The sequence below is a fragment of the Sylvia atricapilla genome, chromosome 5 (assembly GCF_009819655.1).
Source record: "Sylvia atricapilla isolate bSylAtr1 chromosome 5, bSylAtr1.pri, whole genome shotgun sequence".
NCBI classification, from domain to species: Eukaryota; Metazoa; Chordata; class Aves; order Passeriformes; family Sylviidae; genus Sylvia; species Sylvia atricapilla.
This window is the reverse complement of record NC_089144.1, coordinates 62987967-63001843: the sequence shown is the minus strand read 5'-3', so window position 1 is coordinate 63001843 and position 13877 is coordinate 62987967. Positions and strand designations below refer to the sequence as shown.

The 13877-nt window shown below is 45.9% G+C and overlaps 1 protein-coding gene across 4 annotated transcripts in view; it reads right to left on the bottom strand.

Moving 5' to 3' along the window:
- The window catches only part of DENND5B (DENN domain containing 5B), a 103838-nt gene extending 98016 nt beyond the window's left edge, over window positions 1-5822 (bottom strand). For all 4 annotated transcript variants that reach the window (XM_066319756.1, XM_066319758.1, XM_066319757.1 and 1 more), the window contains exon 1: window positions 5702-5822. In XM_066319756.1, coding sequence (XP_066175853.1) covers window positions 5702-5813 — 112 coding nt within the window. In that variant the 5' untranslated portion in view covers window positions 5814-5822. The remainder of the gene's footprint in view (window positions 1-5701) is intronic.
- Window positions 5823-13877: the final 8055 nt, after the last annotated feature.

Genomic DNA, 13877 nt, shown 5'->3' with positions numbered 1-13877 from the left:
TTTAAATAAAATTAAAATCTTTGTTGAATTACAATGGAATTCTGGTTTCCTCTAACAGGAAAAAAAAAAAAAGGTGTGAAGAATGAACCATTACAGCAACTAACCATGCCACCATCTTTATCTTTAAAGATGTAGCAGACTGCAGAAACATTATTTCTGTTCCAGCATCCAATTTTGGTTTCCCAAAAGCAGAGATTTTCTCCATACTCCTTTAACTAGAAAAGCAACACTTAATCTACGCACAATAAGATTTAGTTTCACATGAGCAAAATATTAACCCAACTTAGATTTTTATCAAATCGGTTTCCTAAATGAATACACAGTATTTTCCAATTATTATGACGGTTCACAAAAAATGACAGCTACTTCACTAAACCGGCTAGTCCACCTAATCCATGAGACTTGTTTTTTTTCCAGCTATAATATCAGAAGATTTAGTGCAGCATTTGAGCATCACTTCTTAAGGGGGGCTGAAGAAACGCTTGAATTGCACCCCTCCCACAAGCCCTGCAAAGATGAGAAATCCTCTGCAATCGACCTCAACTGCTTCTGAGGAGCAAACTAAGTTTTGTTAATTGAACAGCACAAACCATCTCTGCCTCTACCTGCACCATTCTCATACACATCCAGGTTACTTAATTTGGGCAATTTCTCCCAAAATGTTTGATGCAAATCTGGACTGTATTTAAAAAACAAAAAGCAAAATTTCTGTAGCCTGCTTCGCATTTGCGTCAATTGCGTAAGTCAGGAACAGGAATCGCAACTGATCGGTAAAGGGAAACAGTCTATTTCCAGCAAACTAGGAAAAAATCCAATTGCCTATTTTCAGAAAAGCCATGCACATGAGAAGTTGTATCACTGTAGTAATGCCACCGAGTTTTCTGGCAGCGCTCTCGGTGCACAGACTTGGCGCGGAGGAAGCGCGAAGGAGAACGGCGCAGGGGCTCTGCAAGGCGTGAGCACACAGGTGCCAAGCACACACAAGGACGAAAAAGCCTTTCAGCTTGCTAAAAATAAGAGCCTACCAGATAAGAAGCACAGTTAGCCAGACTGTAGCATGCCCCATTTGGATTTCAACATTTCATTGAAGGGAAATTAATTACCAATATGTGGGTATTTGTAGGGAAACAGCATGAGGTAGAAGAAATGTGCATTTTTTTCCCAAGATATTCAGCATTTTCAGTGAGCATGACCAGTATCTCATCTCTGCTTTGCTGGCCATTAAAATAAAGAATTTGATCTTAAAAGCAGAGCAATGAAGCTCTCTATAGCTTTCAAATATACACTGAATGGGACAGTAAGACATTAAATCTTTACACAATGGCCAAAACTAGACAGTGCAAGGTAACATTTACAGTTCATGTCTGGAAAAAAACCCTATTAAAATCTTATAAATCTTTTCACACAGCAGCAGGCTACTATAACCCCACCAATATTCATGTTCTAGGACAGAGAAGGCACCATCCAACATGGTCCTTCAAGTCCCAGGTTCCCATGCTGGCTTGCTGCACCTTCTCTTCCTCCAAACTGCACCCTCAACGGAGGCCAGTCCTTCCACTTCAGAACAAAACATCCATCCCTAATTCTCTACCTACTTTCTTCCAGAGCACTAAATTACTTCCCCAATAAAGTGCATTTCATTTTCTTTATAATTGAGTCATGTGAATTCTGGATTTTTCTCAACTGTAGTTTGTGACACTCGAACACAATACTACAGAAGTTCGCATGCTCCCCAAGCAAATGGCAAAAGGTGCTACAGCCAGAAAACCTTGTGCCCTGTACATATAGTTCACTGTATATGAACATGAAGGTCGTACAGTATGACAAAATATGATAGCAACAATTTAATGAACAATTAGGTCTTTTTGTTAAATGCAGTGTTAAATATTTACCATAACAAATTAATTCGAGTACATGCAATTCCAAGGCTGGTAGTCTCAAAATGGCTTTACCCGAATGGAGCAGGCATGAAAAGAAAGTGAACTGAAATTTATTTTCTATCAGCCCTAAACATGACAGAAAAGCTCCATGCACCATACTTTAGTGGAGTCCAACAGGGCACTGAAACCAGTACTGAAATTTTCATGTTTTTTAAGATATTTCACATCAAATACCTTGCTTTTCTTTTATGACCTTTCTAACTATTAAACACCAAGAAATCCTTAGGTAGTTTTCTTTCCTCCCTCAAGTCCCTGGAAAGAGTCTGGAAGAGTCCTTGAGTGGGGAGGGAAAAAAAAAAAAAAAAAAAAAAAAAAAAAAAAAAAAAAAAAAAAAAAAAAGGTGTTTTTTCCCCATTCTTAAGTGAGAGCTTTGTAACAAGGGCCACAAGTGATTTGACAACACCATAATCTACTCATAATTTTGTTGTGTGCCTGGGTACACTACCAAGTTGAGCAAGAGGTAAACAGCTTTAGCTGTCCAAAATTAGTTCACTTAAAAACCCCAAATCAGCCATCTGAAGAGCCAGCTGTGGAGAAGCACACTTTAAAAAAAAAAAAAAAAAACCAAAACAAACTGCACTAGAAAACATGATACATGCAAAAGACAAAATGAACCATTTGCTTGGTGGAAAATTCTCATCTACCAAGCTTATTTTAAGCCCTGAGCGTCCATTCAGTGGAAAAAGAATTATAAACCAAAATACTCTTCCCTAAAAGCATGTCAAAATGTTATACAACCATAAATGTTGATTTCATTTTCTGAACAGACCTATCAACACTGCAAAAATAAGAAAAGCAGTTATTTGCCCTGCTTTCACAAGTAACACTGAAACATTCACTTCGTGTCTGATGCAGTAGATGAGGATTTTTTGGTGCATTGTTTTTAATCAAAGAGTTTTTCTGGAAAGAGATTTTGGGCTCAAGTCAAGGAAAGCCTCCACACAGGGGAGAGTCCCAGGCTGTCCCCAGCAAAGGCAAGGCACAGGTAAGGGAGCTCCAGATGACACCAGAGCTGACTGACAGGCAGCTCCTTAGCACACCATGCACCACAGTGAGCTGCCTGGATATCAGCACATCACCACCAAATCCATCTCAAATCCTCAAGGATTTTTCCAACTCCTGCTTCTCTCTTCCCTGGGGCCTCCAGAGCAGCAGCAGAGCTCCTCTTGTCCCTTCTCCTGCCCCTTTGCTCAGCCCCAAGGCAGCTCCATCAGCCAGACCTGGGGTGAGCAGGGCGCTTTGTGAACACTGGCTGCCAAGGGATTCACGAGTTTGGAGAGATAAGCAGGTTCTTGATTACTTTTTTTTTGCTAAACTAGGGATGATCTGTGCAGCAGCTTAAGTCACAGCAACTTTCCATTGATGCCTTGTGACTTACCTCAACAGGCTCTTTAAGCACGAGGACAGCAAGATGTAGGTATCACAGCTACATAATACTGAAAGAACTGAAAGGGTCATTTACTTCTACAAAGAATTTTAAGAACAGTTTTAAAAATATTAGCCAGTTGTGGGTTTCCTGTGATAGAACGGACTTTCTGTTCCCTCAAGCATCTTTCTCCCCACCCATTACAGCAGTGAATCCAATCATCATAGTACTTTGGTTTCTGAAACCTGTAACACAGATTTCTAGATGGGCTCTCACAGCTGCCAGCTTACAGCAGCATTAGTACTCCCCAAGCTTTAACAGAAATGTTTTCTCAGCTACATCTCAAACCACAATTAATTTTTCCATGGCTGCATTATACTTGTGGCTCACAGCAGTCCCTGTTTCTCCCCAGCATTTCCCACTGCTGAGCTCCCAGCTGATAGCAGAAAGCTCCTGTCATGAGTCCCTAAAAATATAACATTGCTCAGTGGCAATATTAAGTCCCATCATATTTCTGTTACTCCACTTCCACATCCCAACCCTCCTAAGGTATTAAGAATGCCCCCTGAACTAGCATTACCAAAAATGTTTGTGTGTCCAAGCCATATTGCTGGACCTTGCCTAGTTTAAACCGGTTACAAAGACATTGCTTCAAAAACTACTACTTTCGTTAAATTCTCTTTGAAATTATTCACAGTTGCAGTATATTTTATAAATGGGTATAGCCTAGATGTGCCAAAATTACTTTCTTTCACTAAAAAATAAAGAGGGAGATTACTTTAGCTTTGAAATCTGCTTAGTGTTGCTGGAGCAGTTCAGCCAAACCTACTGAATGATCATGGAAGAGGAGCCCTGCAGTCGAGGCACTACATTTGCACAAACCCACCACGCTTAGGGCTGTCCTTGAGCAGTGCTCTCCAAGAACATACCTGTGCACCTCCCTGGGAAGTGCAGGGAGTGCAAAAAACCAGCAAAAGACAGCTTGGAAAGTCTGAGTACTTCAGGGAAGGCACAGCCTACCAGCCAACACCGCTTTAAAAATAGTTTCTTTTCAGATAGATGATTCAAAGTTTAAGTAGCTGAAACCCCAGTAGGTCAGATCATGTAAATCAAACCCTGTAGACCATCAGCTGGGAGGTGGCTCACAAGTCAGGAGTTTCCTACAAAGAGCAGCAAAACTGAAAACACACAGCTGTGGTCACAAGTGAAAAAAAAGAGATGGAAGTACATTTAGCTAATGCTTCAACTTGGAGACTCCAGGGCTACCTCCACTGTGTGCTCAGCGCCAAGGGAAGAGACTTAGTTACCCTGCTTCAAGATAAGGTTCCTTGGGAAGTCATTCTTTGGAAACATATGTGCATCCACCCCTTTTTACAGGTGACAAAAACATGAACTTCAACCAGCGTACATCGATCAGTGGTACGGATCATCACGTCTTTCTCTTACACAACCAGAAGGCAAGGTGCTTCCTGATGCAATAGCTGCAGGGAGCTCATGAGGATCCCATCCTGAGTATCCCAGTGGCCGGCAGAGGTGCTCACTGTGCCAGCTGCCTCCAACTTCAGCCACGTACAGCTCCTCTGCCCGCAATGTGAACGCACGGGAATGGGCAAACACTGGCACTTAAACACCGCCAAGCTCGTTATCCGTGAGGAAACGCTTAGCTTCCGTGCGATTAAGCCCTGTTATCAAGCCTGAGGTTGATCAAATTCTATTTGTAAAAACCCGACTTAAATAGTTTATTCCGCATAAACAAAAGTGACATTGAGGAAGAACTGCTGCCTTACGCCAACATAACCAGCTCATACCCAGTCATGAACCCACCAAAAAATAAACAATTCAGAAAACGCGTTAGCGCCTACAGCAATAGTTTTGTTCCTTTTTTTCCGTAACATTTTTGGGGTGGAGGGGGAAAGACGGATGCAGCAAGACTATTTCCGAACAGGCATAAGATGTGAACAAACATAATAAAGACGCGATTCCGTTAATTTATTCAGTTCTTCCCAGATCCCTCCCCCTCCTTTCCAGCGCAGATACTGAAGAAAACGCATCTGCCCCGGCAGAAAGCTCGGTCATTCGGCTCCCTCCAATTCCGTAACCCCGGCTTCCCTTCTCCCGCCAGCGGCACCCAGCGCTCCCCCTCCGGGGGCCGCCTGTCCCCCACCACCAGCGGCGGGCCAGCGGAGCCCGGCCTGCGGGGACGGCGCATCCCGACACCCCTGCCCTCGGGGGGATGCTCCCTCCGGAGGATGCTTCACCGCTCCATCCCCGCGGCTCCCACCGGCGCGGCGACCCCTCCTCGGGGGGGGGAGCAGACATTTTGAGGCAGCGCATCCCAAACGCCCGGCGAGCCGCGGCCGTGCGGCCGAGGCCTCCCGGCGGCGCCGCCGCTCACCTGCCAGCTCGTCGGGCTCCAGCCCGCTCTCCGCGTCGATGCCGCACAGCACGAAGTAGTGGGCGAAGCGGCAGGGCGCCGCGCCGGGCCCGGCGTTGCCGCTCCCGCTCATCCCGGCGGCGGCTCCGTGAGGCGGCGGCAGCGCGGCTCGGGCCGGTCACGGCGCGCCGCCCCCCATCCCCGGCGGGGCCGCGCAGGCGGGAACCGAGCGGAGACTCCGGCGGGCGGCAGCCCCACGCCCGCTGTCAGCTGAGGGGAGCGGAGCGGAGCGGGGCGGAGCGGGGCGGGCACACCGCCGGGCCGCCCCCGCGGGGCATTTAAACCCTGCGCCGCCCCCGCGCCTCGGGCCGGCTTCGCCTTTGTCACCCGCTGCATCGGGACACGCGATGAACGCTTAAAGCTCCCCCGCGTGTGAGCGGGAGAGGTTGGCTTTATTTAAATAAAGCAGGAGACGGTGCCTCTTCCTATGGGGAATGTGTCCTTTCCCCCGCCCCAGGAGGGAGCCCCCGGAGCCCTGATGCCGGAACGGGTCGAGCCCCGCCCGGCGCCCGGACTGCGCTGAGCGCTTCCTGCGGGAATCCTGCCGGGGGAAGCGGCTTCTTCTCCTCCCCACCCCAACGTGGAAGCAACAGCCGCCGCCCGCGGGGGATGGCTTTTGTGCGCTCTCCATCTCCGCGCCGTGATGGATGGCGCCCGTTCCACCTTACGGGAGAGCTGTTTCTTGGCTACCCGCACTCCGTTTCAAAGCAAAAGTCTAAAATGTTGCTTCGTTCCTAGTTTATTAAAGATTTACCGGCTATTCTGCCGAGTCCAGAAAGAAATCAGCGTTATTTTACCCCCGCTGCTAGAATCCTTCTCGTTAGGATCACCCGACGCCAAAATACAGGCAGCTCCGGGAGCAGCGCCTACTTTTAAAGGGGCAGAGATGTTTCTTTTGAAGTTCTAACTTTCTTCTCCAAAGTGATGAGATCCCCCCATATGTCGACAATCCTGACAGCTGGATGTCATAAGATTGTTGGCAGAATTCAGTATTTTCATTTTTACCCTTTTGTGTTTCGTCTGTTTACTAGTCTTGGTCCGTGCCGTCTGTAATAATTACAGTCTCGTCGTTTTCTTACTGTGGACTCCTATAACCTCTTTATTTACCTCTTAGCAGTGTGAATCACATTTTTTTCTTTTTATGGTTTACATTTGTCCTGGTTCAACAAGGGCCTTTGATAAGAAAATGCCTACAAGGAAACTGATATTTCATCCAGCATGTGTCATTTTATGGAGGTACATGGAGTAACTGTCTGACCTGGAAGCCACCTAGGTCAGCATCTCTCTCTCTCTCTCTTCATCCTGTCAAATTAACAAATTTTATGCCCTTTTATTTCTTAGCTTCCTGTAGTGTTCTAGTGAAAGCAGACAAGAGCTAAACTATTTTTTCCCTTCCCAATAACCCAAATCTCCAATATTTTTTTTAATTAAAAAGAAGATTAATCCTCTCTCACAATCCTCAATTCTTGTAGTTGCAGCACTCAGTAACAACCTGAATCTTGCTAGAGCTGCAGAGAAATTTTCTGTGAGACCAGTCATTTTCTCGACTTTGCACCAGAGCCAGGTTGTTTTATTTAGTTTGGTTTGTTTATTAACTTGTATGCATTTGCTTATTCAGCTTTAGGTCAGATGGTAAGAGCTTGACAAGTCAGTCTCTGACTCTCATTCAAAACCAAGTGCTCATATTGTAGCTATCTCTGGTTTTTGAGGCCCAATGGCATGGCTGTCTCCAGCAAGTCCAAGGCAGAGGCTTCATCAGCCTCTCTGAAGGATGTATGAGTTAAGAATGCTTCTAAAAATAACCCAAAAATTAACACAGTGGTTCCGGCTTTTTAATTTTAAGTAAAAAAACAGCTGCTAGCTGGTTCTAGATTGCTTCGGTTTAGCTGTCTTCTGTACAGGGCAGCATTTTTTGCTTGAATAAAGTTGAGTGCACAGACACCTCAATCTCAATAAAATCAGTAGTGCATATAGCATTAAACAAGAGGAAAAAGCAAAGCACATGGGATTAGGGGGGTAAAATTAATAGACTCATTCCTCCTGGGTTAGCTGTGAGGTTGAGCTCCCACTTCTATACATCCACCTCCCACAGACACTTTTTTGTGGGGGTACTGATTTCTTCTCCTAAGACAACTGATCTTCTGGGCACAAAAGTCATCCTAATGAGGCCACTCAGATCTTTTGCCAAGCAGTGAGAGCAGACTCAGCTTGCCTGGGCTCTGGTAAGCCATGTTATATCCCTGGGCCTGCATTTTCTCCCCTAAACCCCTCCATCTAAGTTCTAGTCTTTCCCTCCAAGCTGATATAGCTTTAGATACTGCACACTGCGTTTGGGTAACTCCTCTTCACCCTCATGGGGTTTTTTCATCCTGCATCCTGGTTCTCACGTCAAAGAATCATTCAAAATCATCACGTCAAAGAATCATTCAAAAGAATGACATTTTAGCAGAATCTAGGCATTTTGGTTGTCTTTTCACCATCCAAACCCACCCTGCACCGATCATCAGTGCCTCCTAAAAAAGACTGCCCTGCTTTCAATACTTCTGCTCTACTTGCAACATCAAGTGCTTAAATTTTACAGAAGTCACAGCAGGTCCACAAAAGTGCTGTGGAGCTTCTTGCAAGAGTGAGAGAAAAACAAAGATGAGGCCTAACAGCATCACAAAGTGCTGCACATAGTAACTAATAGGCCAAATGCCATGAAAAAAAACATTTATACAGCCTGGGAAGCAGCAGTGGATAGTGCCATAGGATTGGATAGTGCCACGAGACACATCTAGGATGATCAGAGATAACTGGGTGGGATTATGAATATTTTTTCCTTTCACCAACAAAAAGTGTTAAAGTTCCACAAGGAATTTGAATAGGATGGGTGTCCTCTATTCAAATCATATTAACAATAACCCCAAGGAAATAAGGTTTGTTCCTGGCACAGCAGAGCACAAAGTGGTGTCAGAACTTTTTACATGTTCCTCCAAGGAACAGGGATAAGGTAGGACTGAGAATTTCAGACTGGGACAAGCACAAAAAAACTTATCGGCATAGACCAGATCTTTCACTTTGATCTGCTCTCTCGTGGCAGCAGCTTTGTTCCTTTACTGGATTGCCACTGGTACAACAAAGCAAGGGAAGGTTTTTGGCTTGGCAGATTTGTTCTTCTTCCTTAGGTACTTGTATCTCTAGTTGCCATGAATATTTCTCTCACTGTCAATTTGGTTCAGGTTTCCCTCTCTGTAACCTCTCAGTGAGTCTTTGTTCCTCAGAACCTGTTAGTTTAAACTGGGTCAAATGCTAACAAGCGTGTCAGCTCCCCCTGCCCTTAGGATCTGCCATAAAAGATCAGACCATCAAGCTCTTTGTCCTACTTCTGCAAGAAGCCAGTGCCCAATGCTTCAGAGAGGTGGAAAAACCTGCTATTTAAAGGTTACATCCCTTCCCCTTGCTGTGACACTGTTGCTTCAATTTCTATTTTCTTCATCGTTCTTCCATGAGTTGGAAATCATGCTGCTGTGATGGATTGCTCACTCCTCTGCACAGCTCTATAGTTCCCTCTCAAAGATCTTTCACAAGCTGCCAAGCCACATTGATTTTCCCTTGAAAGCCTCTCCTGTTTTGCTCTAGTATCTATGGGATCATGAGATCCTGTAGGGTGAAAGGAAGGAAAACCACTAAGATGCAATACAAACGTTTATAATGCTCAGAACCTTTCAACCCTTGGCTGACTTTCAGTTGAGCAGTGTTGTCAGCTCCTTCATGAGGAGCTGGATGTGAATAGTCATGTGAAAGAAATGGGATAAGGATGGGTTGAGGATGGACTGTAAGACCAAAATACAAGTCATTCTGGCACGAAGTGTTAGAAGAGTCTATAGCAGAGGTTGGAAGAAAACCAGCAGAATATTTTATAGAGAGGTTCATAAAGAATGCAATTTTCCTTCTTTGAGCTTATGCAAGAAGACTGCTTAGAGCATGAGAAAGGTGTTGGCTGCCTTAGGGTCTAAACCCAAATAAACCATCTCACTAACCATAAGGCATAAAGCAAAGAACACTTCCTCCAGCCCAATCCATCCTCGCTTAGAAAGCAGATACTGCAGGCACATATTCTAATATCTAATCAAATTATAATACCATTAAAGCAAGTAGCTCACCTTGTATACCTGCCTCATATCTGTAAAGATTAAACTTAAATAAAAGCACATGGCTTTCCCCTGTCACATTATGTAATTATTATTCATATAGCAGACTTACAGATAAAGTAAAAGATGATTACTTTCCAGAATCTCTGCCATAGGACCTCTGAAGCTCCAGTGATTTAAAATTTGCAGGTTTTAAATCTAATTCCCTATTGTAGCCCGTTGCATTTTATTAATTTTCTGTACATTCATCATGCACATGCCCTTGTATTTCAAACACATATAGATGCATTCCACGCTTATCTGCTTTCCGAGAGGATCCTTGAGGGAGAGGTTTCATGAGGAAACTGAAATTATGCAATAGTTTATTGCACCTTCTTCCCCACTGCCTCCTGGGACTGGCTCTGTGCTCCCACTGCCTCCTTCACAAACAGATCTGTAGCCTTGTCTGCATCTCCTGAATGCATCCAGTTCACCATCGGCAAACAGATCCCAAACACAGGCAGGGATGGAACTGTGTTGTCCGTTTTCATTCACATCATCATCATGCTGCAAGCCAGGCTTCTCAGCACGCCGCTCATCCCTCTGCTGAGGAAGCAGCTCTGCTTCAGGCTGGCCTCCTCTCTGGCCTTTGAAACCTCCCTCCAGCCTGAATTGGCCACCTCCAGGGTTTAGTCTTGGAGGGAGGCAGTGACAGCAACCCCCCAGGCAGATAGGGCACACAGACTTCAGACTTCACACACCACCCCAGAAATCGCTCCTAGGCAAGTCCTGTTGCCATGCTTGGCTTCTGGAGGTTTGTGTCCTTCACCACCCCGCTCTTCCCTCTCCCTGGGTTCAGTGGCACAGTATGGCAAAAATCTGTGGTGATTCCTGGCCAATTTCCTCCGCTCGTGCCTGTGATTCTGTAGTGAGTTTGCAAGATGCACCTTCTCCTTCCAAACAACCTATTAGGTGAGAGTTTGCTCCAGTTCCTTGCTCCATGAAGTCAGGAGAAAGATCACATGTAACGACTACCTTTTGTTTGGTTCAGTGCCAAGATCCTTGGGTCAAAGACCGTATTTTGTTCAGACTAAGGGACACTTTGCACTTTGGCTGTAGAAGACACACAGACTGTTCCCACTGCTACTGAGATAAAACCTAACGAGCAACGAACTGTTGGATAAATCACTAGCATGTCGTGCCCTAAAGGAAGTGTTGTGCTGGGACCATGAAGCTAAAGCAGCCACACGGAGATTTCCATCCATCTCTGACAGCACCATTTACTTGCTGCATGACCTTGGCCAAATTGCTTGTAACCCGACTTGCAGAAGCACCAGACACCCTTTTGCAAATCAGGTCAGTGCACCACCCTGTGTTTCAACCGCCCTGAGGAGAAGAAAAGCAAACGCTGCCTGAGCATCTGCCAGCACAAAGCTCTATTGTTCCCCGGGCCAGCCCCGTGGCGTTGCTCAGGGAGGCAGATGCACCTCTACACGGGCAGCAGCCCTGACGCTGAGTCCCTCCAGCCCACGCGTCCCAACACCATCGTCTGCTGGCAGATGCCTTCTACACGGGGCCAGAGATGGGGACAGAAAACCTCTGTTCTTCATTTCGAACTAATTTCTGCTCTCTGCTCGAGGTGTTTGTTTCCCTGCTTCTAAACTACAATTCCTCTGTTTTCAGTGCTCCAGGACCCTTATAAACTATCTGTTTGGGAAATACCTGAGAAGGTAGAAGAGTCTTGCAGCGTAATACAGCTGCCCAAGTCAAGCATGAGGAAGAGGCTGTGGGCTGCTTTTTAAAGCACTAAAGCCTCAAAGGCACATATTGTGGCAAGGAGAAAGGCATGAGGGGATCCTAGCAATCTGCTTGGACCACATGCCCACAGCAATATTGTCTGCAGTGGCAAGGGTTCAGGCACAGCTGTGTCAGTGGTCTGTGCTCCCAGTTAGATTCTCTCTGGCGCTGGGGAAGCTTCCAGAGAAGATGCATTCAAGCTGTCACATCTACCTGAGTAACACCGTTGTGTTCAAAGCCTAGTCACAAATATTGCCTGCCTTTATCTCAGCTACCAAAAATCAGGTAATCCCATGTCTGCCAATTCCAGTGGAAGTGTAAACCGACCCCACCGGTTTCAAGCGCTCTGGACAAAATCTGTCCACGAACAGCAGGTAATCTCTTTGTCAAAATGCCTTTGGCCTTATTACAAATGTAATTAGAGTCTGATTCCAGCTTCCCTTTGAAGCCTCATTCAGTAAGAAGTGCCAGACACCCTGCATCTACATTACAATGCATCCTGACACACTTGAAAGCCCAAGGGCATGCTAAAGAAATCCAAAGCCATCGAATCCATAGCCAATATACAACATGCAATCAAGGACGGATGAAAAGTATTTCCTGCAATGAATATGCATTGCAAATTTAACAATTTGTTATGTCATTTAGCAAGGACTGCCTTTGCTCTGTCCTCTGATCACATCATTGCAGTGGTGTTATGTTCTGAATGTAGAAACAGTTCATACTAATTGAGGGTCTGTTTCAATTTCCCTAGTAGTGCTTTTAGCAAAAATCTAAACGTTTACATCCACAGGTTCAGCCATATCTCTCTGCCACTCATTCCTCATGCCCAAGAACAGCACATCTTCTTGCAGTACTTGCTGCTTAGGAGAGTTAATACTGCCAGCAGCTGTGCTGGCCGACTGCGATCGTGCTTTACTGGAAATCAGCTCCGAGCTCACACAGAGCTCAGAGGACAGAGCAGCCAGAAGGACAGAGATCAAAGCAGTTTGCTTCTCCTTGAAGATCATATTTCTTAGTGACTTCCTTGCAAAGCAATAGTCACAACTTATTTAAGTCCGGATCCATGCTGAGCAACTCCAGCAGTTCCCATCAAGCACATCCTTTGAGGGCGGGAGCATTTAACACTGTGTAATGTGGCAATGAGCTAGCTCAGTACCTCCCTCCAGGCTAAAATTCAGCTGTTACTGGGAAAACCCAGTAAAAAGTATTTTCCCAGCTAAATCAGAGCCACGGGCTTCCTGGTGCTCAACACTACCCAGCAGGGATGAAGGCAAGAGATGATGGGTAACCTTTGGTGCCAGGCACTGTCAGAGCACCTGGCAGCTCCACCTCTGATGTCAGCCCGTGGGTGACATTGAAGGGAGCCAGACTGGAAACACAACCGTGGGATGGCCAGGGAGAGGAGGATGACTTTCCGGGGGTCTATGAATGGACTGGGCAGAACTGTGGGCAGCTAGAGACCAGCCCCGAAGTGACATTATTTGGGCATGGACTGACAGCCCCAGAGGTGCTGAAATAGGGTCCTGTGCTGTGGGCAGGGTGTGAGGAGAGCCAGGGCCAGTAAGACCCATTAGTGCCTTCAAGGCCCTGACACTCAGCACACACAGCTGAGATGTGCTGCTCTCAGTGGTGGAAGTGCTTACCTTCTTGTCTGGAACATAACAAAGCCTGTATTTATCATTATTGATATGATAAATGATATTATCATATCATTATTCTTGGGTCATTTATTCATATCGAGGATTAGTTCACCTGGGTGCTCCTGCCCTGGCTCCCCCAACACCAATTCATGGTGCCACAGCTGAAGAGGGTCACAGTGACACTGCTGTCACAGTGACAGAGCTTTAGGGTCATGGTGACACTGCTGCTTCCACTCGATGCAGCTTGCATTGAAGCTTGACACCTCAGCTGATGAAAGCCAAGGTGTGAGATCACACAGCACAAGGCCAGGGGTTCTCAGGCTCCCTTTGCTCTTCAAGAGCCCTGGGAGCTGTGACAAGGAGGTGTCCAAGCAGCTCACCATGCAACCTGCCCAGCCTTGCAGGTAACAGGTCCAGCTGCAAGCCATTTGGGTGTCACTGCACCATGTCCTTTGCTGCAGGGAAACAAATTGCAGTGTACTGCCAACACACCAAACTCGCAGAAGCTTGAAATACACAAAGACATTAAATATAGCCTAATGTCAGCTTGAGTTGTTCTGCAAGCAAGCCCATAGAATCATTTAG